This window comes from Caloenas nicobarica, chromosome Z, assembly GCF_036013445.1.
Source record: "Caloenas nicobarica isolate bCalNic1 chromosome Z, bCalNic1.hap1, whole genome shotgun sequence".
Lineage (NCBI taxonomy): Eukaryota > Metazoa > Chordata > Aves > Columbiformes > Columbidae > Caloenas > Caloenas nicobarica.
Window position 1 is genome coordinate 99390721 of NC_088284.1, and position 26005 is coordinate 99416725.

A 26005-nucleotide genomic window follows, 5' to 3' on the forward strand; every position below is an offset into this window, starting at 1 on the left:
AACTCTTTTTATATTCACTTTGACACCCCAATACTAGGAGGCAGAAAAATCACATCCGGGGTTTGTGATAAAGCAGGGACTTGAACCCAAGCGACCTATGCCTTAAACAAGGACCCTGATCACTAGATTATCTTTCCTCTGGCATTGATTTATACATTACAGCGAATAAAGAAAAAACCCTCCCCATAAGAAAAATATCAATGTAGAAAGTCTACTGTACAATGGGGTTATAATCCTAGTAATTTCATTTTGACTATTAGAAGATAATTTTATTTTTCAATAAAGTATTTGGGGAAAAAAACCCCAAATCAATCTTTTTTACAGTTGAAATGCATGAGATGCAGTCTTAAAATACCTTTCTTGTTGTTGTTTCATTATTTTAACAGTCTGCATTTAGTTACTGAATTGTGGATTATTTAAAGTAGTGCTTGGGAAAATCATGCGGAAAATGAACTCGAACTTGGCACATATAAGAGGAAGTGCTAAACTTCAGAGGAAGGATTGGGAGAACTAACACAGAGAGCTTGGCTAGAGGAACTCAACAAATGATAACCCACAAAGAAAGAGGAGTTATTTAGAATGGAAGACAGTAAAACTAGGAACTAACTATAGGTTAAATTAAAACAGGAAAGTACTAGAATGAGTCTCCTGAAAGCGATTTTAGTTGGCTAAATCTCTAGCAAAGGGGGATCTTAGACAGTTCAAACTTTAACAAACGTACAGTTCATAACCTGGTCAGGCTCCTGTTCAGGTCAATGATAATGAAACAGAAAAAGGACCAAACCAGTCTTTCCTCTCTCTAACTTTGATGGGAAGATTCAGATGTGATTGTCAGTTCAGCCCTATGACCAAATACAGTGTTTTCCTTCTTCTTGACAAACTTCTCTCTCAGTCCTCAGCTGTAGGTTGTGTCACATCCTCTGTCCTGCAGTGGGATGATCTAACTCACCCCACATCTGAAATTCTGCTTCTATTTTTTATTACAGACAAGGAAAAGATCAATTCTTCAGTCTCTCCTCCTCCTTGAAAATAAGATTGTAATCACCTTCAAATAGCTGTATTTCAGGAACTAATGGAGCTAAACACTTCATTCTTTAATCACTGAATTTCTTGTCCCCGCTAACCACTCGCAGGCGCGCGCTGCCGCGGCCCCGCGCTCCGGCACACGTGGGGCTGTGCAGATGGGCAGTTTACTGCCTCGCAGTGTTTGCCTGCAGCTGTGCCATTCAGCAATGATTTCCTGCTTGGGTTTTATACTCCATCCAAAACCGACAATCCTGTGTTTCCCTCAGAGGCTGGCCATGGCATTTATAAGATATATTACCTATAAAATATCCAAGTATTTGGCAGTCTTAAATAGTCTGATGCAGAGGACAACACAACACGGTAGGAAATGAAAGCGGTGGAAAGGGGGAAAGGCAAAGTTTTGCCTGGTTTTTGATGGTTTACTCTTTCTTGGCCAAACTCCTGAAGATTTCCTGCAATTCTCTGAAGTGCTAGTCACATTCCTTCAGCAAAGATGGGGTAAATCTCTGGGTCATCCATAAGATGTGGCTCAGAAACACACCCTTCTTATTGGAAAAGGAAAAATGGGAAGGTTTGCCTTTACTTGCTCTTTAAGCAGAATTCATATACAACATCAAAAGAATTTGCCTTTGGAAAGTATTAAAAAATAAGCAGTAAGGCACTCAGTGACAAAAATCTGGGAATTTTTTGTGACAGATCTTGCAAATGTGGATATACGAAGTGATAGCGTGAGAATATTATTTAACTGTCAACAGCAGGGGAAACCAAACATCTGGCTGGGACTAGGAAAGGAATTTAAATCAAATGAGAGATAGGACTGAAGACCCTTCATCAAGTGAGAAAACAACTAGCAGGCATTTGGAAGAACTAACTAGCCTGTAACCTAGATTCAGGAGAGAACAAACCAAAAAGGTTTCTGGTCCAGTGTGTTAAAAATTCTTACAATCAAACCCTGAACTACACATGCCTATATTAAGAAGAAATAAGTCTAAGACTGTGTACATTGAAGAAAGTAACCTATCTTATTATCTTCGTGTTTTAAAAGTTGGCATCACTCTGGTTTCTAAACTTGTTATTTTCACTAGCACAAAGAAGTAAGAATGAAATACTCACTGAAATCAACATAAGGAAAAAATCTAGTATGACCAGGAGAAAGAAAGTGGGAAGGTGGGCAGGAGAGGAGGGCACACAAAATTTTGGCAGAAGTCCAGTTCTAAGCCAAATCAGAGTAATCATGCTATGACACCTCACAGAAAAATCCAGACGGTAGAGAAGATAAATATGAACCTGCTTTTGAGAAACATTTGCCAAAATAAACATGCTTTCATAAATTCCAGCTCAAGCAATGAACCTTTTTCATGATCTTTCATTTCCCAAAATTTGATTTTCGAAGTGATATCTGTTTTTACCTCAACAGAAAGTAGAACATTTTCAATTAAACAGTCAAAGATTGAGAAGTGCTGTTAAATTGCTGTTTGTAAGGGAAGGGGAGACTAATCCCTGGAGCATCTTACGTGGCTTCAGTCCCATTAGAACAACGAGAGATAGCAGCAATTTTGAAAGGGGTCGATTCTGATTTTAAGCATACAAAAATTAGAGTTATATCTGGGATGGAATCCTTCATTCACACAGCAGGTCACAACGAAGGGGATGTGGGCAAGAGACAGCGCATATGTGGGGGACATGAAGACAACAGGGCAGTTGAAATTAATGATGCATGTGCAAGAAACAGCTGGGAATTCAAAAGAAGATAAAATGTTTAAAAACAAAGGAATTCCTTGGAAAAGCCTATGTTAAATGTACCTAATGTTTCAGAGCACACACCAAGCATTTGCAGTCAGCTCTGCAGATTGTAGACTCAGACCTAAGGAGTATAAACACCTAGGATATTCAAGGTTAATTTAAAACCTAAAACATTAAGATACAAAAATGGATACTTGGTCAAAGAACTGTAACTTCACCTAGTAATACCATATCAGAGAGAAACTAGTACCATGCCTTTAGAATCCCTTTATCCCCGGACCCAACGCCCTCCCAGTGTTCCTGGGATTTTTACATTACTGCAAGGGCACAAAGAAAGTTCATGCTAAATGAAAAAACTTTACTTGCGAAGAACATTAGGTGAAAATACCCTAGATCTTTAATTTTCATATTTAAACACAGCTATGCAGAAGTTTTCAGTGAGATTTAACCACAAATGGAATTAGAACAGTCTGTGATATGGTAGAATTAAGTTTGTATCTATGTATATTATATTCTAATGTATTAAATTACATTAGAGCCCACAGAGGGCCAACTTTCGCTTGTTGCTGAAATGCAACCGCCTCTGGGATGAAGGGAAGCTTACTGAAACTTTAATAAGAAATGAAGAACAACGGAGCCAACTGAAATACAAGAAGAGTTTTGGGGAAAAAACCAAATGTTGACCACCTAAGCTTAAAAAAATATACATATTTCACAATTATGCTTGAATGGGCTGTGATTTCTGCTCTTAGACATACATGTTCCTGGGGACTCTGTCTTTCATAAGACCTAGAAAATAATGGCTCTGACCAATGCTGGTGAAGAAAAAATGTAATGAAATATTTTACAATAACAGAAGAGTCTCTTTAAGTCTATGTTTAGGTGACCTTGCAAAAGTCTAGGTACCAGGAGGTGCTGTTTGGCTTGACCCACAGCAGGAATGGAGCATCCACAGCTTTTATTTCCTCCAGCTAGTTCTCACTAGCTTCAGACACCCTGAGCACAACTGTCAGTTCCATTTACCGGCTGTCATTCATTTTCATTTTCCATGTTTAATGTTAAACACCATAAAACAGTATTAATGAGTATTAGCATTTTAATATCCTCCCTGTTTTATTAATCTGTGATGAAGCATGAAATCTACCATTGCTGTCAGCACCCACCTGTGAAATCTGCTGTTACCCTCCATGGGCCAATTGCAGGGGGTCTCTCTTGCTATCATTATTAGCACAATCAGATACATCTACAGGTGCAGATAGTATTTGTGATTCCCCACTACAAATAAGCAGATTATTAGCCCTTCTATACCTACTTTTGCCTCCCTTTTTTTTCTTTAACAGGCTAATGTTAGTTCTTGTATGACCATGCAAGCACATGAGCTCTGATCTCAGCTCTGATCTTACCTCCATGGCTGTCAACAGAGACTCTATAGATCACATCAAAAGGAGAACATGAGGCTGTATTTCAGACTGGTGCTCGTAATTAACGTTCAAAATGTATACATAAATACAACTAAACAAATCCTAAGGCACTTATAGTTTGGGCCAAAAAGAAATTGCATGTTTATGCAGAACAATAAAGATGTGAGGAAAAGGGAGGGAGGAAAAAAAAAAAGGGTGTGTTGGAAGAAAGAGAAAAGTTAATTCTGAACCCTGTAGGTACATAGTTCATGGTTCTCATCGCTTAAAGGATAAAGCCAAATAACATTTAAAAATTCCATGTAAGCTGGGGGCTCTCTTGTTGAATCTCAACGTTATTTTCTCCTGATCCTTTGATGGAGATTAAAAATTTCCATGTGAATACAAAGAAAGAAACAACAGTTACTCTGAGATTTTTTCCCTGAGCATTTAATGCTCCAAACTAGAGCAGCCAGCCACCATTCCCATCTCCTCCCCCCTCCTTAAAGAAAAAAAAGTCAACTCACTTTGAAGAAAAGACAAAACAGGGTCAGGGCAAGGGGGATTAGGGAAATGATATTTATATCATGGACCAAATTAAAATGTCAATGCAAGAGGCAGGCAAACAGCCCTTGCCATATATATATACACCAGGCATGTTTCCTCAAGGAAACAGGAAAGAGATTTGAAAAGAGTTAATGCAGTCCTGAGTTAATACCACCTGCCTCAGACTCAATACCACTTAAAAGACAGTGTTTGGGTCCATTTCCCACAATGCGGTTTTAACAAGCACAATGGAAAAAGCAATTACAGGCCTTTTCCCCTTCTTCTCACTGATTCACTGCTAAAAATGCTGGAATTTCTGAGACATGCTAAGAATGCGGAGAAAGCAGACAAGGACTACGTACAAAAGGAAAAAGTATCAAATGATAAATTTATAGGGTGTGCCACATCCCTGTAGAAGGTTAATTCTGCCCTTATATCTTGCAATGATCTTTTTGCCTTTGTTTGGTGTACCCATGACTAATTATAATAAAGGAAAACTCCAAAGTAACCAGGCAAGCCAATAAACTACTAGGCAATTACTTGTGCCTAATTCAAGAACCCCCAACACCAATCATAACATCAAACAGATGTTATTTCTTGCTATGTTCTATTTGTCCTTTTCTACTCGCAACATTTCTATCACAAAAAGAGTAAATACATTTCTTGTTCCCCCCAATTTCATATTAATTAATTAATTTATCAGTGTGTCTTATTATTTTTGGAGCTAAAAGCCCACAGAGAATGCAAGGAAACTTTGAGGACCATTCTACAAAAAGGTAGTTCCACATGACTGCACTTGTGCTTCATTTGTCTTTCTGTACTATTTTCTAACCAAAACCTTCAAACCTGACAGCATCTTACTCCCACATTCGTAAGAACGTGCACGACAATATTTCAAAAGCCGCTGCAGAGCACGCCGGTATAACCACACAGCTCTGCTTTGCAGGCTCAAGTTTATGAATGACTTTGCAAAATTGTCAAATCACCACCAAAATCCCTGCGTTCTGGATGATGGAGGGAGAGCAGAAGACAACATGCAAATGACCGTCATAGGCACCATAATGCAGAGAGGATCCAGATCAAAGTATGGAAGGGATGGTATGGATGAAAACCACATAAAAAGCTGTTCTCATGTTCCACCACGTCTGGATGCACTTAAAGGAGCAGGGATCTAACTTCCACTTCTGCCAAAAACCCCTTTGGGAAACACGGCAGCTTTTTGAAAAATTGACCACAGAAATTAAAACTCCTCAATTACATACTCAAATCCTTTGAAAGCGTGCGCACACTCAGCTTGGGTCATCTAAGCAACCTTAACTCTGCCCACTCGCCAAACAGCCAGGAACGCCCCGCAGCTCCCGACTGATGCAGCTCTTGCATGGGAATGCCAGCAAGTTTAGACATTTTTAGAACTTCTCTCTGACCAAAAGTCTCCAAGGCTGTTGGAGGCCACCCAGGGTGTTTGGCAGGTTGTACACACTGCTGAGGAATGGATCTCATTCATTCCCAGACAGCATCCCATTCTTCTAAAACAAGCGCACCTGCACCAAATGTGATTCCTTGCCAGAACTCATCTTTCCCCATTCCCTCCAACCTCTGCCTTTGCAGCCATCTGTGGCTGAGTTGCCAACTCTTTTCTAAATGCCTTTGAAATTAGGCTCCTTTTCTGAAAAGTGCATCAAACAGAGGAATTCTGATAATGTGCCTAAACAAACACATGCATATGATGTACTTGATAAAGTTGACGTGTATCCATAAAACTGATGAACTATGTAAACCTTTGGTGCCCTATCATCATTAGTAGCATTTATTTTCCGTTTTATATACAGGAAGTTAAGTCTCCCATCACTGTAATTCAATAGGATAATTTAAGTCAGCAACAGTGCCATAGACATCTTTATTATTGTTCATGTTTCGTTTACCTGGCTAAGCAGGATGAAATTTGACATTGAACTAACACCTAGACTACAAAAACTATGAGAAGTGGAATAGTAGGGAAACAATCACTATTTTCTCTTATTCTCAAAAATTCAACTTGTGAGTAAAAGCAGAGTCTCAGCATTTCAGAAGGATCAGTCAGTGACTGCAGTGGTGTGGAAGAGAAGAGATTTAGAAGCAAACCACAGAAGGGAAGAAAGGAAAACATTATCTTGAAAATTGTTGAAAGTTTCACAATCTTGAGGAGAAATTCAGATCATCGGACCAGAACAGAAAATATAGGAGAATTAGGATTTGCACTGCAAGAGAATTAAGCCATGATATCACATATAAAGATTGCATTCTCACAGAGAAATGTCCAGCAAGGTAAGATATTAATTTCACCCCAAGTATTATCTTACATCCAAATAGTACTATGTGGAAGAAAACGTATGGCACTGATGAAAGAATGCTTAGAATGATACTGTCAAAGTGGCAATGATTTAAGGGAAAAAAAACCCCAACAAACATAGATGGATAAAAGAATCATCATTCCTCTTTGGTTCAAAATCCTCATCTCATATGAAGACAAAAGTCAGTTTGGCTGAAGGCTACCCAAGGAAACTGCAACTGCATGAAACAGTGGAAAAAATAGTTAACAATTTTTAATGTTTATTATCAGATCAGAGCAAGCCCAGCTGAGGCCACCAAGAGGGCCAGGAACACATGACACAGGAGGAGAAGCTGGGGGAGCTGGATTTGTTCATCCCAGAGAAGAGGAGGCTGCAGGGGAATCTGACTACAGTTTTCCACAACCAAAAGTAAAGTGATATAGAAGGCAGCCAGACTTTTCCAAGAGGTGCACAGTAAAAGGGCAAGAGGCAATGGACACAAGCTGCAACAAGGGAAATTCCAGTTGGGACATAAAGAAAACAACTTTTCAGTGAGTAGTACAGTCCTGGGACAAGGCCCAGCCTCCATCCTTTGAGATTTAAAAAACTCAACTGCAAAAAACACCCCTGAGCAACACAAAAGTTAGCCCTACTTTGAGCAGGAGATTAGACTACAGACTGCAAGAGGTTCCTTCCCAACCTAAATTTTTCCACAATTCTACAAGATTTGCATTGACATTTGTATGGCCTCTTTTATGTCCTCCCTACATTCATTTTTCATTGGGCATCCAAAGGGTCATTATCTGATGTTGCAAACCACAGTTAGAGAACAAAATTAACAAATTCTAACAGTTGCTTTACAAAAAATTGCACTAGGAGCAGCTTGCATGGACAGAATGTGCATGCACTGTGCTGTGACCAAGTGCCCTTCGAGCATCTCAGGCATGTGGCCACTATGGCATATCGTGGTCTCATAAAGAAAGATTTACAGTTATTCATGAAGTTAATCAGCTCCAATTCAGCACATCCAGAGACACATTGGCTCCCAGGTAGTCTGCTAACAGGAAAAGGAATTTTATTCATTACAGAATTGATTTGCTGAAAATCGTAATTTGTTTAAATCTAGTTTGGATCACTACATTTTTTTCTCCTGAGATTTTCAGGCTTGAGCTTGATTGGTACCATGGAAAGATGATAACAGTAATGATACTCTGGAGGAGGTGGACACCAACAAATTTCAAGTCTTGGCATTTCTAGTAAGGAGCAGAGAAAGCTCCAACAGCTGGATATGTTTGACAAGGAAAGGAAATAAGAAAGATAAATTGCCATTTCACATTCTACTAGATTAAATGCACTAAGGAGGAGCTTGGGTTGGTTGGGGTTGGATTTTTTTTTCTCCTTTTTCTTTTCCTTGTTTGGAAAGCTACAATTTATTTGCCCTGTCTTCACACAGTATACTTCCTGTAGGAGCTATTTGTTTATTTACCCATTTTAATCACAAGGAAAGCATTCATTATAAAATGTCTCTTTACAGCAAAGGAGAAACCTTCCAGCCACACGGCTGACACATGTTAACTCGCAGGTATTCACAGAGCAGGTTCTGTTTTAAGCCATCTTTCAGGCAGCCACACAAAGACCACCAAAGCTGGGTGTTCAGCTCTGCCAGACCTCCCCCAGCCAGCAGCCCTTGCCAGGAAACACAGGTGACAGCCTGAATGATAAAAAGGCATTTAGAGGGGAAAAAGAAAAAAATGTACTGGTTTAGTCTGGGTAGCACCTTAATATAAACCTGCAGGGGCCTTTGTGTACAGCATAGCACACAGCCATCCGAGCAGGAGCTTCGGAGCCAGTGACTCGCACCTCCAGTTTGCAAAGATCTCATACTGCCCCTGCCTTTTATCAGGAGGAGAAGTGTGGCTCCACTGCAGCTCTTCTCATGGCCACAGACCTCAGAATACAGAGCACCAAGACAGCAAATCTTCCTCTCCCCTCTGAGTGCTGGCCCAGCAGAGGTTTTCTGGACAGAGCGGGGGGAGCCAAGAAGAGAAGCTGCTCTGGGATTGCAGCTGAAGCAGTTTGGAAAGGCAGAGCACTATGACCTCACACGATTTGCTCTTATTTATTTCAGCCGTCCAGAAAAAAAAAAAAAAAAAAAACACCAACCTCAGTGTTTAACTTTGCAAACAAATCATACTGACTTTGGCTACAAAGCTTACTGCAAATTTGCTCAGTTCAGAGAAGAGTTTCTCTACTGGTGAATTTTGGCAGGCAGCTCTCCAGCCAGCGCTGGAAGAACTGCAGAAGAGCTGATTTGTGTCCTTAGCTCCAGCTCAGCCACTGGCAGGGAGCACCCCGAGAGGAGGGCTCCCCAGGGAAAGTGGATTTCCCCGGTGGCGAGCGAGACATTAGCACTCTGTTCCCAGGCACTGCAAATGCTTGCTCAGACCTTTCCAGGCGACCACAGCGCTGCTGTTTATCATTCTTGCCTCTCCAGTACCGCACACCATTCCTCCCGGCCACAAACAGAGCTGCCCAGCTCCCAGGTGACTGTTCAGCGGAAATGGTGGCTTTTTCTACACCAAACAATTTAGAAGTACTAGATTCAGGACAAAATGGTGATTTGCAAAACACATTACTAAACACAATAAAAATTATGCCTTGCCTTTAGGAGGAAGCAGGAGTGAAGGACACCACAAAAGCATGTAAAATGTTCTGATGTATAAGAGGAGGATGTTTGCTGTCAACTTTGTTTTAGAGATACAGACATAGCGTTTTGAAATGAAGTCCAAAGATCTCCTTGAGTTAGAAAATGCAATTGCCACTCTGGTGCGTCACAGAGAAGCCAGAACATCTGAGCAAACACACAGTGGCCTTCAGAAAAACCGAGATGAGTGGCTTTCAGAGGTGGTGCAACTGGGGTGCGTATAGATAAATTGCCCTGCGTTTCCTATTGCAAGTTTCTGTCTTCATCTGTTTGTAAACTTTGCCAAAGTTTAACTGTTTCGGCTGAAATTATCCATGCCAGGTGTTTGCCTCAAGCTGATTTTTTTGGATGGCTTCATTGAAAATGTCTCAGTTATTTCCAATAACAAAATTATGGAAAAATACTTTGTTTTGTCCATGTTAAAAATATTTCAGCTGCTCCGCTGAAAAGCTCTTGCACTTCCATGCTCGCAATTTGGCACAAGGTTGTCTTTTCGTCAGGGCATTACATTTGTAAACATAAAAAGTGCCCATACTACATCAAATAAAGCCTGAAAAAACACTGTTTGCACATGTTTGGAAGAGACTTGTTTTGCAACTAAATTTTTTGAGTCCTTCTACATTGGGCATGCTCCATTCTCTCTCTCTTTCTGCAAGGTAACTGGGCTGCTCATGCACTACTCCACAGAGTAACAGAGTACGCTCCAGGCCAAGGCTCAAAGAATATCCAGCTCAGTCTTTGTAAGTCTAGAGCATCTCATCTCCTTCTGGTGGCTGACCTGAAAGGTGATAAATCTATGTTGATAACAGCTACTCCATTGCAAAAGTCACAGTAGCCTCACTGATTAATTCTAAAAGTGCCACGCATATAAATACATACACACACACACTTAAAAGAATATCAGGGTAACAGTTTGGGTACTCAAACTAAGGAAAGCTAGAACTATATTGCATATACAACCTTAATTAAGACCTCGTGTGTACACATTAAGACACAGTCCTTAAAAACACACCTAACTTTTCCTCTCTCCCCAGTCTCAATCTCTCCTTCACCCAATGTAAAGATGGACTATGCCCTGGGGATGAATCAAGGTTGTGTAATGAGGCAGAAGAATGCCTGCTTCATTTGTTAGAACGTGTGTTAAATGTACAAGGCAGAGGGCTGCGAGAGGAGAAAAGAACTGCTAAAATTTAAGGCAAATGAATGATGCCTAAAGAATTGATTTTTTTTTTAATTCTCTGTCAGAAGAGTTTACAGATGTTGCTGAATGCAGAACACGAATCTGCTTTCTGCAGGTTGCCACTGATTGTGTGCCTTTGATTTGATCAGTGTCATCCTGTGACAGCTATCATCAATGGAAAAGATTCTTTCAACATTAAGAGCTCTCTGTATAACATTAAGGACTGAAAAATGGCATGATTAAGACAAAGATGCTTCAAACTTCAGCTCTTGTGTGCCTTAGTTTCTCCCTTTCAGAATGAGAAAGACGGCTACTTCACTAGTCAGGGTGCTGGAAAGACAGTTAATGAAGCGTGTGCAGAGCATTGTAATATCAGTAATGACACGGAGAATCCAAAAGGAAATTATTCATCTTATCTCCAGAATAGGGTTTAAATAGCAAGCAACAAGTAGGGCTGGTGGCCTTCACCTGAGCTACAGAAGTTACATACAATATTGAGCAGCACCTCCTCCAGTGAGCATCTCAGGCAATAAATGAAGCGACACCCACACTCTGTGAAAAAGACATACAGAGTCATGGAACTAAAGACTGTACCATAACATGTGGCACATACAGAAGGAAAAGGTTGCACAGGGAGTGTCAGCTGTGGCACTTCCTAACTGCCACGTGCTTAACTTTGCAAAGTTAGTATCTTCAAATGTAGCTTTTAATGTGCCCAACCTATAACTAAGGTTTGATTAGCATGTTCATGACAAGCTCTGCACTGATGAAATTTGACAAAAGTTATTTTTGGGAGGTAACTTAATAAGTAGGACCACATATTGCTTTGGTTTAAACAGCCTTGATCTGGCTTCACATTTTCTGGTCTACCTCAATGAGAGGTGAAAATGGAAGCCTGCACGTGGCTACAGCTTTCAGCTGTGAGCAGAGTGAAATCCTTACACATAAACATAAAGTCATCTAAACCTGCTCGACTGACTGTGGGCACAATTATATTCGTGCTTACATATATTATAAATGCATATTACATATGCTTTTAAGCATATACACAGGATATACAGAGAAATACACATCTTCAGCACTTAAATTTCCAAAGCAAGTTCGAATTTTCCATGTTAAAACTTTACTGGGGAAGCGGTTGCTTTATCTTTATCTCCCTCCTCGCCCTCCCCCAAACCAGGTATCTTATTTCACCAGGCTATAGCTTTAGAAAAATTCTGGAAAAACAGAACACAAACTACCATGCAATTTCACTTTGATCACATTTGTTTTGCTAGCAACTTTGCTGGGATTGTTAGCAAGTGAACTGTCAGCACTCAGTAAAGAAACGTCAGTGCATGGCTGAGCAACACACCAGGCTCATAAAGCACAGGCCTCGATCCTGCCCTCTGCTACAGACTAAGTTCGCAAGGGAAAAGGAATAAGGACTCTCTTCTTCCATCTGCCCTGAATGCAGCAGTGAGGCTGGATTCCAACCTAGCACTCAGGAGAGTGCCAAAAAAAGGGACTGGCTACTGTGCTGGCTGCCACCCCTGGGCCCCGGGGGTGTGAGGCCCGCCAGCTGTGGGGTGGAGCCATGCCCCCAGCCAGCTACAGCCTCTGCTTCTGTCTCAGCTGCTGGCTCCGCTTGCGGAAGGATCCTTTTAAGAAAAGCAGTATTGTGCAGTTCATCATGCGGTGCAGGTGTTCACCTTCAGCCATGCCTGCCCTGCACTGGCAGAGCAGTTCCTGCAACACGCACAGCCTGCGCTCACCTGCCTGCCCCACGCCACAAACCGCAGCACCTATAAGATCCTCAGGTTAGCTTTATTCTGAAAAAGGAAATGTTTAGGAAAGAAAAGCTCTTGCCTGAATACATAGAGATCAAATTTTTAACTGACCTTCCTCCCATGCAAATATGTGCTACAATTTGGCCAGTCGGTACCTCTGCCAAACCAAGACCAACCTCAGCAACTCTAAATTGATGCAGAGAGGAACTTGAGGAAGAACCAAAGGTCTCTGCAGAAAAAAAGTCCCGAAGACCAGTTATAATCCGCAGAAAATTCAGCCCAAACAAGGTGGTGCTTGTTCACATTGAGGTCACAGTCCCTGTTCAGACAGAATAAATCCAGTTGGTAGCATGGTATGGTCCATGACCTCTTGTGAATCTAGTGGGAGCAAACCCAGAAGTTGCCAGTGACGGCTACCCACTGGAGAAGCAGGGATGAAGATGTCCATCCATCCATCCATCCGTGCCAGAGCAGAGCTCCGAGTGCTCCTGCTGGCACCGCTGGCAGAGGCTGCCAGTGCACCAGAGCTAATTAAGGAGCACTCAGATAATCAACCTGCCGCAGTGATGCAGGAGCGTGGAGAGAAGGGAAGGAGTAAATTCCAGCCGCAGGGAATAACAAACTGCTAGGGGCAAGAACTTCTTCAGCTGTTCCCCAAGTCACTGGAACCAGGGGCACTTGACCTTGGTAAATTTGGACAGATTGGGACTGTCAAACCCTCGAAGACTCAATTTCACTAAGATGCAGTATTGAACTAGTGGATGAGAGACAGATTGAGATGGGGATTTTAACTGCCAAAATGTACTTTTTCCTCCTAGGAGAGCAAAGAGAACGCAGTTTCTTTCCCCCAAAAATAAATCCCTCAGGTTTAAACATTAGAGATGTGATGTTTGTGTCTGGATGTACATGTTTGAGAGGGTCCTAATAAACAGACAATTTACTCTAATTTTTATTCAAAGGCACTAGCGATCTCTGCTTTTTAAAACTCACAAATTTGTTTGGTTTGCTATAATGAAATAAAACTTCAGGCAGGAGAATCTACTATTCAGTCCTTTTAAAACAGTTCATAAAAATATATTAAAGGACTACAAGCTGCATTACAGACTACCAAACAGTATTTTGACCTCTCCTAACATCCCCCATAGTACAATCTCACTGCTGCCAAACAAACACTGATTATTCTCCGAACAATCCCACCCAAAAGAGGAAAAAAGTACACAGAAGAATTAAGGGACCTGTCTAGTACCACAAAGCAAGACGGTGGCCAAGCTGATGAAAAAACCTTCATATCACAACTCTATTCTGGAGCTAAACAAGAAATTCAGCCTTTTTCCAGAGGTGTCATATAACAAAGCTATCCCAAATCCTAGAGCAAGATTCATATACTTAGACAAAACAAAGGTTTGGCCATTTTATGTTCTTTTTTCCCTGTTTTCATATTAGTTGCCAGTGACTTTGGACTTTACATACGATGCATACATTAATCCGATCAAAGCAGAGGAGTGCCATTTACCCTTACAGGTGCAGCTGTACACAAACTACATTCACTTGTGGGGAGTTGTTTTTGCTACATCTTTGCAGCTAAGCTGTGACTACACTGGGCTTTTATTCCATTTGAAGCAACAGATCCCACATACATAACCACATTAGTTTTCATGTTTCTTTGACCTGGAAGTAATAATAATTTTCCTCTGCAAAAGAGTGAGCTATAGTCAGCTGCAGGATCTGAATTTTTTACTGCTGGGTAACATCTTTTCTGCTTTTGTATGTCAAAATAAAATTTGAAAAAAACGTAAATGCTTCCCTGAGCTACAAACAACAAAAAAAGGTGTTCTGCCTGCCATCAAACTGCACTGTTAAAATATTAACACAATGTAAATATTGTAATATTGAGGAAATACACTGTGTCAGTACTTCCTGGCACCGCACAAGAGCTTCACTGTTCACTTCAGTCCCTGCTGTTAGTTTTAAACACACACAACTTAAACAAGGCATCTGAGCTTCTCCAGTCCCAGTGCGGAATTGCAGAGAGGCAAAAATCTTACTGTAGGTTCTTCTCTGGACTAAAAAACAAAGTATTAAAAAGAATCCTTAAACCCAAACAATTGTGTAGATGTCAGTACTTTTGAGGCAAAAATATTCCACAGAGTCTTTAAAAAGTCCTGACATATTGCTGCCAAACATGGAAAGATCTTTGGCTATGCACTGTCCTCCCCTTCCTCAGAGAAGAAAAACAAGCTGCAAATGCCCACCAATGCCAGAAGCCTGAAAGCCCAAGCTATTCCTAATGGCAAAAGTCCCATTCCCCAGATTTTCCGGTTAAGCACATAACTTGTGAGTCTCTCTCTCAGTTGACTGAATAAGCAGCATGTGTGTAATAAAGAGAATGAAGCAGCTACCTGCCATTAGTAAGCCAGATGTTGGGATCAGGTCTCGCAAATGCTGTCTAGCTGCTGTAATTATGTATGTGTCGTGGAAGCGTCACAGAAGAAAAGCACAGCTTCATAAAATAGAGAAGACAATGACCTCTCTATAGAAAACGAAAAAACAACTGGTGATACTTACAAAAAGCCAGTAAATGTCTAGGGGGACCTGGGGGCAACTGGAAGAGTTCAGAGCAGGATTTCACTCTGCTTGCTTTGGTTAATACAAGGTAAAATCCCACCACTGACAAAGCCAAACATCTCACCGATTTCAACGGAAGTAGCATAAAGCCTTGAAATCTGAAGTTATCAGTATTTACACTTAAGAGGCCTCATTGTGTCAGGCACTGTGGCATGTCTGACAAAGCCTGTCCTTGTCCCACAGACCTAATGATCTAAATTCAAACCAGCATGAAATACCAGGGAAAAAAACCCAAATGTGTGAAAGGTCTAACACCAGCGAAACTGGATGGCTAATATTTCAAGAAACAAGTTCTACTTGTTGTATTATGACAAAAGAAAAGCATAAACACCACTTCATGCTACCACAGGAAATAGAAGAAGTCCAAACTGTCATCGAGTATCTAAAATACACTCAATAAATGGCTTATTCCAGATTTAAATCATCTGCTGCTCCTGAAGGTTTCTCACCTTTCCGACATGTTCCCATACACCAATAGGAGCTAAAATGACTTACAAAATTCCCCCACATGCCAGTCACAGCATTGGATAAGCTTTATTCTTATGCATGGCAAGAAATTGCCCTGGGGGTTAACACAGATTTTCCACTTTTTTAACTCACTTTTTTAACTCAAAAGCTTCAATCATGTATCCAACTGCATTGCCAGATTGTATATGGTCAAGGCGACCATAAATTCCCCCACCTCTCAAAGTTTTTTCACGTCAGTGAAAAGGAAAGCACTATGAACACAACACAGTCAGCCTCTTTATTTTTCATCTTACTTAAAAGGGTAGGAAGACTCTTGAGAACTCAGTGAGCATTCAATAAATGTAACAGGCATGAGAGCACTACAAAAAGTCTAGGAACAGGACATCATTCCAAAACCGAGCTACTTACTGTGAGGGGGGGTTGTTCATTTGTTTGTTTTTTAAAGATAAACAGTGGGTTTTCTTGGTCTGTTTCATGAAATATTATAGCTAAGATCCTTCTCTACTTCCATAAATGGATGTTTTTCTTACTCTCAGTGGGTGGTCTCAGAGTTTTGACAGGGGAGCATCACAAGCTAAAAACATAGGATGCTACAGAGATAGCCCACCTGCAGTGGTGGTGGATGTGAAGGGGGAGAGAAAAGGTGATTGCAAAGGCCAAAACAGACTGTGGTGGGGGAAATCAAAGGTCAGAAATGTATTCACAGCCCTAACAATGGGGGAGCCCTGGTGAAATGAGCAGCCAAAAAGCCCAGATACATTAGGGAAACATGGGATGCAGACAAGAGGCAAAAATTTTAGCTTTTACTTATGCTGCTATTAGATTTTTCTTTTTTAAAAAAATATCTGAATAAGAAGCTCAGAGATAATGCCTGGCATTCTTTTTAGTGTAGTTAAGGCACTTTGAAAACTCTTTTCTTTCATATTTCTATTTTATGCTAGCCCATTTAATGAAACAAATCTTCCTTTAAAAGCTTTGGTATGAACCACATGTCAATGCAAACACCTGCTACCAACTTGTGTACTGCTTGGTTTCTTACCTGTTTTCTACAAGGAAATCTACCACATATTTCTTCAGACAGTAGAGATGAGCATCCATCAGCCCTGTTCTGATGTGCATTCTGGGGTGCCTGGAAAAGACAAAAAAAGGAAAATCATAGAGTTTTGCATGGCCATTTACAAGAGCTTAACTTTGCAATTAAATCAGTGGACAGTGAAAAGTGTGCGAAGGCAGATCTGTTCCTTTCCATCTGCTCCTGGATTAACAGAGGAGAACAGTGCAGGCTGCCATGACTGGACTGCCTATAAACTTACACCTGCTGGCCCTGGGCTGATTTGCTGTGAAAGAAAACACCTTCTCCAAGGAGTCATTACTCCTGCTACATCTTCTTATGTAAGTGGAAATTGCACATTACTGGGCAGTATGCCAAAGTAATGGGCCCAGAGTGCTAAAAGTTACAGTGGGTAATGTCAGGGTACAATAATTCGAAGTTCCTGGCTAAGTGCCTGCCTTAATATGCAAGGTTGTGCATGTTCTACTCGTAAACACACCAGCATTACTGTAATTTTTCCAGCACTTCCTGGAGGAGAATAGGGAAAGGAGATGGGGTCTTCTCACTTTTCCTGCACTACACATTACAAATGACTGCCACAGCTCAATTACAAAGTGTTTGCCTATCCAGCCCAGTAAGGTGGAAAAGATCAGTAAAACTCCCTCTCATCATTAGCCAAACAATGGCAAACAGAAAAGTCTTCACTTTCAGACCAGTGGCAGGTTAATATTTCCAAGACTCAGAAATCTCCAATAGCTTCAATAGTTTAAGAACAAAGTTTTATATGAGAAAGACTCATCGATTGCTTCTATTACTTCTCTCAATGCATTCTGTGCTCTTAGAGAGTGGCAACTCTTTTTGGAACTTGTCTCAAAACAGCAAGATATTTTATGCCAATATTACTTTCCCTTCCACACACCTGTAGCCTCATTTAAAAGTGTTCTGGCTTTCTGAACACTCACCACGAGCTCTCAGGACGCAAGAGCCACAAGAATATTTAGCTTGCAAATTAAAAATGATAAAACACAAAAACAGTTGGGAATGACACTTGCTGTAACTGCACTCACACTGCAGAGGCTGTTGAGAGAAATTTCAATCCACATATGAAATTATCTGTTTTCATTTTGCTTCCTTTGATGCCTGGATTTCATAATGAAGTTTGACTGAACATATCTTACCAGTATATTCCATCCAACCTTTGTTTGCTTATTCCAGAACATGCTAAAGTCAGATGTTTGTGACCATGATCACTTTTATTATTTAGTTAGCTCAGCAGAGGGATCATTCACAACTTGGGCATGTGTATATACGTATACGTGTGTGTGTAGTAAACCAATACCAGCACACCAAATATTTAGTAACAACAAAGCTACCGAGAATATCAGGTGTTCTAATAAGCCTTTTTTCAGTGTATTTCTTAACTCATGCATTGAACTCCCAAAGTATCTAAGTGTTCGAGTTTTTTAATTTAGGTGGCATTTCCTAAGCATGCTATTCAATTCAAGTTAAGCATATTATTAACTATAACAAAATTATTTAATTCACACTTGTAAAGGAAAGCGCCTATCATAGTAGAACGACACTTTGCAGTAAAGTATGTGGCACTAAAAAATGATATATGCACTTTCAGTAGATTGCTTCATTAACAAAACATGAGCTCACCTAGCAGTGCTCCAGTACTGATGTTATCAGTGGCCCAGATGTTGCTGTGGAAGTCAGCCCAAACAGTAATGTTCCTTATGCAAAGAGGATAGGGAATCCACTAATTTTAATGAGGTCTTGCAGTTGGAAGTCGGCAGACTCCCTCCTGCTCTGCATCCTGAGGATGGTTTCCACATTTTGTGTATTTATGAGAGAATTTTCATATCTTCTCTGAGAAAAAGGGCTCCCTTGTATTTACATAATGAATATAATAGTTTATTGAAATGGGTGAAAGAGACAAATGGAAAGAAATGAAGCAATGAGGAAAGCTGGGAAAATGAACAAAACAATGGAACAAGGCAAGAAACATGTAAAAAAATTAGAAATGGATCCAAAATGGGAAGAAGAGGGAAAAATAGGAGGAAAAAATCCCAATTCTTAATTTGAAGATGACAAACAGAACAATTTCTTTAATACCAGAACGCCAGGTTCTTCTCTTCCTATTCAAGATCTGACACAACCTCCCTTAAACACAAGACAGGGGAAGGCTGCACGGGCTGAACATCAAGCATCAGAGTGTAAAATAGGAACTCAATAGATGCTGGTTCTGTTGCCAGTGTCTGTGTGGCTTTCATGCATCCAGTCTCCCCACCTGCAAACTGGAATAACACTGTTTAGCTCCACCGCAGGGTGCTGAGGATTTGTGGGCTGGTTTGTATCTGCATGCAAGTATTGTACCAAGTTTTTCTGTAGCTAAGCAACTTTGTTATAAAGTTATACAAAATCAGTGCAAGTGGACAGACAGTAGCACAGTGCTATCCTAGCTGCAGCTCCATCACACACAAAAAAACCCCCACAAAACCCAGCCAGACAACAAGATGTACTGAAACGCCACTCTGAGTTAGCTTCAATGTAGAATATACTAACAATAATGGAATATCATGCTGGACAAGAGGGAGGTCCCACAACGAAAATCCTCTGAAATACAGACCACCTAAGTGATTTGCAACAGAATAGTCCCATAGATTAATATTATAATCACAGCTTCAAAGGTCAAACAGGCAAGTTTGGGCACATGCATAAACAAAGCTGCGATTTCTGTAAACCAGGCTCAAGGAGAGAATAGCCACACTAAACCAGACTGATAAGAGCACTATCATAACAAGTCACTAAAGATGATGCTAATTTTCATTGACTAGTGCTTAAACCAGTTTATCTTCAGGTAAAAGCAAAGGAGCCAAATAATCTAACAGATAACAGCAAACTCCATCACCATTTCAAATGAGCATCTGGTTACTAATATTGAAAGCCACACTCCCTTCTCATGCCTCTGATCTCCCAGTCCATCAGCTAATCTTTACGACATATGAAAAATGAGCCCGTCGTGAAGAACAGCTGATACAGAGAGAATCGAATAACAAACAATGCAAGTACCGAGAGCTGATGCACCTAGGCTTATCACTCTGAGGGAGATAATACAGAAGGCTTTTAATTATATCATCAAAGCAAGGGAGAAGGTACTAGGAGGGGCTGGCTGCAGATGGTTAAGTGTTAATGAATGCCGGGTTGGGTGGTTTATCAAAAGAAAAAGACTGGATATATATCTGAGAGGGTCACCGTTAAGATGAAAGTTGTAACAGCCATTGCCGGAGCTTCTTAATGAGCGAGGAATGTCAAATGTGAACCCTCTAAGAATCATACCAATTACTAAATGAACTTTGGTTCAATCTAGCAAATGTAATCAAGCTCAAGTCATTAAAATACATGGTAAAATTCCCATTGGTGCTGCCACTATAGTGTCTATTATTGTCTGTGCTCCCATGCAAGGGAGGGGGCTGCTCCCAGTTGTAAGCTCTATGTGTTATGTTAAGTGATGGCAGATTTTAGCCCTAATGATGAGGCACCGAGGGCTCCCTGGCAGAAAGTCGACAATGAGGAGGCTCAGAGAGATCTGTGGAGAAGTCAGGGAAAGATCAGCAATTAAAAGAGCAATTTCAAAGAACGCAATTTAATGTGTAAAATTAGCTTTTATTAGCACATAATTCCACAAAATCCTGACTCGGGATGAGAGTGCATAAAGGTCTGCAAGAGTGCTTAGAAAGGTCTGTGCCCGTAATTCCTGACACGCCATTGTGAAATAATAAGCAGTACTAACAGGATTGATGCATGCTTCGTACGTGGCACTGCTTTGAAAGTGGAGCCCGGAGCTTTTCTCTCCCCGATAACCTCTCTCAGGACTTCCTCCCTCAGGGAAATCAACCACTGATAGAGCAAACTTCCCTTGTTTAAAGGCAAAAAGATGGACAATTGTTTAAACTGTAAACTAATTAAGAGAGATTACCACCAAGAGCTGGAGGTTCAAACCAGCCCTGCACTCCCACTGACAGTGTGATAATGCCAGGCTGGGGTCAAAATCATAAATCTGAAGGGAGCACACACAAAGCTTAAAGCCAAAAAGCCTCTCTACTAAGCATGGGATATTGCCACATTAACCTCACCACCTCACAAATAAACTAGCTGAGAAAGAGAAATCCCATGGCCTCTTTGCCTTTAACTTCATACAGCTGTTGACAGAAAATATGAAGGTCTTTAAATAAGCTCAAGGACCTGAGGCTGTCCGTACCCTAACACTACTCTGAGCAACGACACACCAAAAATCCAAACATACCTGCTATTAACCTGGCTCCTGAACTGATACCTGAATTACATCCACCACGGGCTTATGGGGTATTAGTTCATCTTCCTCTCCATCCCTCCAAAATAAGTAAATAAATAATAGCACGCTAAGTGCAAACTATGCATTACACACTCATTTATTTTCTATTTAATCACATACAACTCAGACAGTCCATGTAGCCAGTCTATCGCATTCTTCCTATCTCCCACACCATGTACTGTACTGTATTCTCGTGTGCAGAATCATGCCATCCAGTCCAAACACAGCGCTGACCCCGGACTGTCTGCATGGAGCTGGTGCTCTCATGTTGACACAAAGCCAGCATACAGATCAACATGAAGAGAAGTCTAACAGCAAAAAGCTGCCAGACCACCTTTAATGTCTCAAGCATTCCTACTTTTAAAGGAAAAAAACGTTTAAAAAAATTCCCTAAATCGCATCGCTCATTTACGGGACAGCTCTTGGCTGTAAACTCGCTAATAATAAAAGACCACTGTTACATTGGCTCTCTGAAAATCCCAGGCACCTTATGACCTTAATTTTTTACGCCGTGCTTTTGGCCAGAAAGCTCTCAGCCAAGTGAACATCCCCTACGCCGCATCCCCGGCTCCTCTGCCCACCGGTGAAATGCTGCCACCTCCGGGCTGAACCGCGGCGGCCGGGCCCCCGCCCCGGCTCCGGGGCCTCCCTTGGCCTCTACCCGGCGCCCCCGCCGGCGGGTTTGCGAGGTGGGGGCAGAGCTTAGTGCGAGGATGCTGCTTCTGGGGTGGAACGCCTGGTTCAGTTCTGGCTGCGAGGAGAGGAGAGGAGAGGAGAGCCTCGGTGGTGCGAGGGAGCTGGCACGGAGAGGAACGGGGCACAGAACAGCAATCGCCCGAAATTTCAAACAGTGAAGGCTGCTCCGAGGTGCGACCCTGGCCCCTGTTTCCCAGCTCAGAGGCACCCCCTCACTGGTTCCCTTCCTCCAGTTTTCTTAGACAGGAGGGTAAGACGTGCTTTGGTTCCTTGAGGAGCTGGCACAGGAGGACATCCCACATTCGCAGCTGCTCTGGTAACCACCCATGGATCCATCCTTGCGGCTTCTAAAGAGACACTGCACCAGGAATGGGAAGTGCTTTCCGAGCAAGAATGTTTTATTGATCTAATGACCTAAGTTGCTTGAAAGCCTTCCGAATAATAAATATTTTTCATTTAAAACCTTCACCGCTTGCCATTTTTCTTTGTTGCGTTGTATTATTAATATACCCATGAGACTATAATAAAAACTATGAACCTACTTCTGACAAAAACATGCTGAAAACTTTTTGGTAAAGGAACCAACTTTCATTGAAAGCCAAAGATTAAATCATTTTCTCTAGTATAAGGAGTACAGGTTAGCAGTCAGAACTTGGGATTAATATTAGTTCAAGGTCAGTAATGGTTTAAATAAGCCTGCGTAACCTCCCGTAAAAAAGTCATTATCTTGGCGACCACACAATGCTTTAACATTAACGTCTCTCTTGACTTCGACGCTGAACAGCGAGGGTGCTGATGGCTGCATGGCCAACTCATCCCATGACCTTATATAAAATGTTTTTCTCAGTCCTGCTTCAGTTTCCCCATACGAGCACCAGAACAACAGTAATTCCTCGTCCACCCCAAGCCCGAGGTGCTCTCCCCGGGGAGCACATGGGCACATCAATGGATGCAAGTGTGTCCCCTGGGAGCACACCAGCCACAGCTGCCGGGGAAAGCACTTCTCTAAACTTGGTTCTAAGGGTCTTCTCTGCCATAGCGAGTGCTAACAGCTTTAGGAAATAACACAGGGGCCAGGCTCCCCACAAGCCCCCTGCCCCTTTCTCTCTTTCCCTGTCCTCCACTGAAAGTACAGAGAAAATGCAAATATTTTATACTAGACACTTTTATGCTAGCCTCACGTCTGCTAGAATACTTCAATTGCTATGTGGAAACTCTGAAAGCAAAAGAGAGAGACCGAAGTGATAATAAGTCTGGAGTTCAGTGTGAACAGAAGAGAATACACTGCAATGGAGGGCGGGGACTGCCACAGACTTTATTAATAGGTTTTACCCTTGAGCTCTGGCAGCTACTTGTTCTATACACAGAGGAAAAGGATTAATCAAGCCTTGCACGTAAAGGTTCTTTCTATGGTGTGCCAAAATATTTAAAGCAGTATATACAAAGTGTAAGCCTTATTATTATACACATTCAATGTAATCATCTTATGCTACAGTTAAGGCCACGATGACAATAAAGTAGATTATTGTGCACTATAACCAATTCAATTCCAACACAACAGGACATGGCTTAGTCACTTGGTTCAGATCTGGTATTTGAGCTTATTTTTCTTATGCTGGGCTAAACTGTGATCTAAGAGATTTAATCAAGCTTTGGGAAATGCTTTCTTTACTAAAGGAGGAGAAAGAACTAAAAGTCTGCACCTGGCAACCCTAATCACTTCCAATTTTCGGCCCATTTCGCTTCTTGCTTTGTGGAAATTCACCTTAGTAAATAATTGTTCCCTAAAATCACTGGGGCTGAAAGGATGACAGAGCATAAGAGGAACAAGTTTTAAGCAAACAACTGAAGCTGGAGGATTGTACAGAGGCTACTGAAGAACAGCAGCTCCTGCTGATCCCTCCTACGCCAGTTCCCAAAGGGCTAAGCAGCAGACATATGATATATTTTTCTTAAATCAAATAATTACAGTAAATGCATGGGAAACAGTGAAACTGAATACTAGGTCAAAGCTGTAGGTCACTAGCAATATATAGCTTAAACACAGCAAGGCTGCCACAATTTCTTTATGTTACTGGCCTAGACTCAAAGGCAAACAAAACAGTGACCGGCTCATCACAGCTTTGCTCGATAAGGCTCCAAAGACCTTCTGTGCCTCTCGGGTGAGGTGAGTTTTACTAGTGGCTCGAACTTGAAACCTATGGGCTGCAAAATTTGGGGATTTAAGGTAACACCTTCAGACTACTAAACAACATGGGCAAAAAGTTCAAAAGACCTACACTATTTATTGGCTAATATTTTGACAGTATCAAATAAGAACTTCATTAAAACAAAGCCCTAAAATTAGAAGATGTAGTATTCTTTTTGCAGAGTGAAAGCAGAATTTAAAACCAAAGCAGAATTGAAGTCAGACTGAAGCCACTCGGAGACATCTCCCTATTTTTCAACTCAGAAGAACTTGATGATTAATTCCTTTAATAGCTAACTGGCATTTTACAAAACACCATTAGAAATACCATGAGATGATGAATGTAAGTATCGAGGGGGAAAAAAAGTCAAAAAGACAAGACACAGAAAAAAATCTTACTACCACAAGAAGAGCTTAACATCCAAAGACCAAATTTGCATTTTTTAAATAAGTAATTACAGTGGTTACAACCACACTGGATGAGTTTCTGGTTAGACCAGATTACTCATGATTAAAAATTTCCAGATTTGTTAATAGCTATAACAGAAGTTACTGCTTCATATTACTGTAAGGAACTGAGCTTAACACCTAAAATGGTTTCAGGAGGATGCTGAAGTTGGAGCACTATGGCATTAAGCCCAACTGAACAGAACCGTACACTGCACTGAGGGCACAGCTGGATTTCCAAAATTCTTTCTCATCTTTCACCCACTACTAGGACCTGCATAACAGCTTAAGGGTGGGCTGGAGGAATTTCACTCCTTTCGAACAGTGATAATGCAGCAACTAGAATATTGCAGAGGGCAGAAGAAAATGCTGGGGAATCGAACGCAGCAAGATGGTACTTTGAGTAGCAGGTTAACTTCCTTCCCTGGGATGGTCACTGCTGACTGAGGAACTTCACGCAAACAAGAGTGCACAGTCCTGCATGTGTCAACTCAATACCGTAGGTGAGAGCTGCCTTTATCATAAGTAGGAGACAGTCACTGTTCGTTTAAAAAAAAAAAAAAAAAAGATAACCACATTCTTGAAGGAAAAGCTGTCTGGAAAGCTAATAAGACAATACTTATCTGTGTATTTTCACAATTTAAATACTTTTTTTTTTTTACCTGCAGTTACAAAGTCCAGTTTTTGGTCAAAATTAGCAAGTATTTTATGGCTGTGATAAGGAAACATGAGCACACTACTTGTCTGCAGACAGTGTGGCTCCAGCAATGAAATAGGTAGGGGAGATGTCTTTTATCTAGAATGCACTGGTCCCCAATAGCAAAAGCAGTAGCAGAGAACCATTTTTGCCACTGATCACAAGCTGGTATTGAAAAGCGAGAGAGAGAAGACAGCAGCTAAAGCTTCTGTTGCTTTTTGGTGCAGCAAATTAAACCTCTGAGCCTAGAAGCAATAAACTGGCTATGGCAACTAACAGTTCAGATGCCTCCATAAGTTGCTCTTCTAACAGAATGGCAACAAATCCAATCCTTTTCCTTTGCAAGGCTAAACCCATGGTAGGACAATTTCATCTTGAAACACTTAGCCTAACAGAAATAAAAAAGAAAATGGGTAGTGGATGACCTGGAGATTATCATTTACAGTTTTATGGCAACCTCAAATACTGTTTAAACAAAATAACTTCTATTCCCTTCTTGCTTGGAAAAGACTGGGACTATTTCATCTGTGGTTGTGGACTGTTGCAGTATTATCCAATTGCATAAATGAAACTAGTGTCAAAATGAAGTTTTAAATGACTTGAGGTTTACAGGAATTAAAGAAGGAAAAATTAAATTTGAAACTCTGCTTGTTTACTAGCACTAATTAAATATGCCAGATTTCTGGGCAAGCTTCCTAGCCTGTGGCTACTACGTTACTGGCTTGTAAAACAGTCAGCAAGTACGTGAGTACAAAGCACAAATACAATAACAGAGATTTCGTGTACAGTCCTGCCCCTAGTT

At 41.1% G+C, this 26005-nt stretch overlaps 1 protein-coding gene across 1 annotated transcript in view; it reads right to left on the reverse strand.

Moving 5' to 3' along the window:
- The window catches only part of EIF2B3 (eukaryotic translation initiation factor 2B subunit gamma), a 98526-nt gene that overhangs the window by 31564 nt on the left and 40957 nt on the right, over positions 1–26005 (reverse strand). The window contains exon 6 of the mRNA XM_065656805.1: positions 16807–16896. Within this exon, the coding sequence (XP_065512877.1) occupies positions 16807–16896 (90 nt within the window). The remainder of the gene's footprint in view (positions 1–16806; positions 16897–26005) is intronic.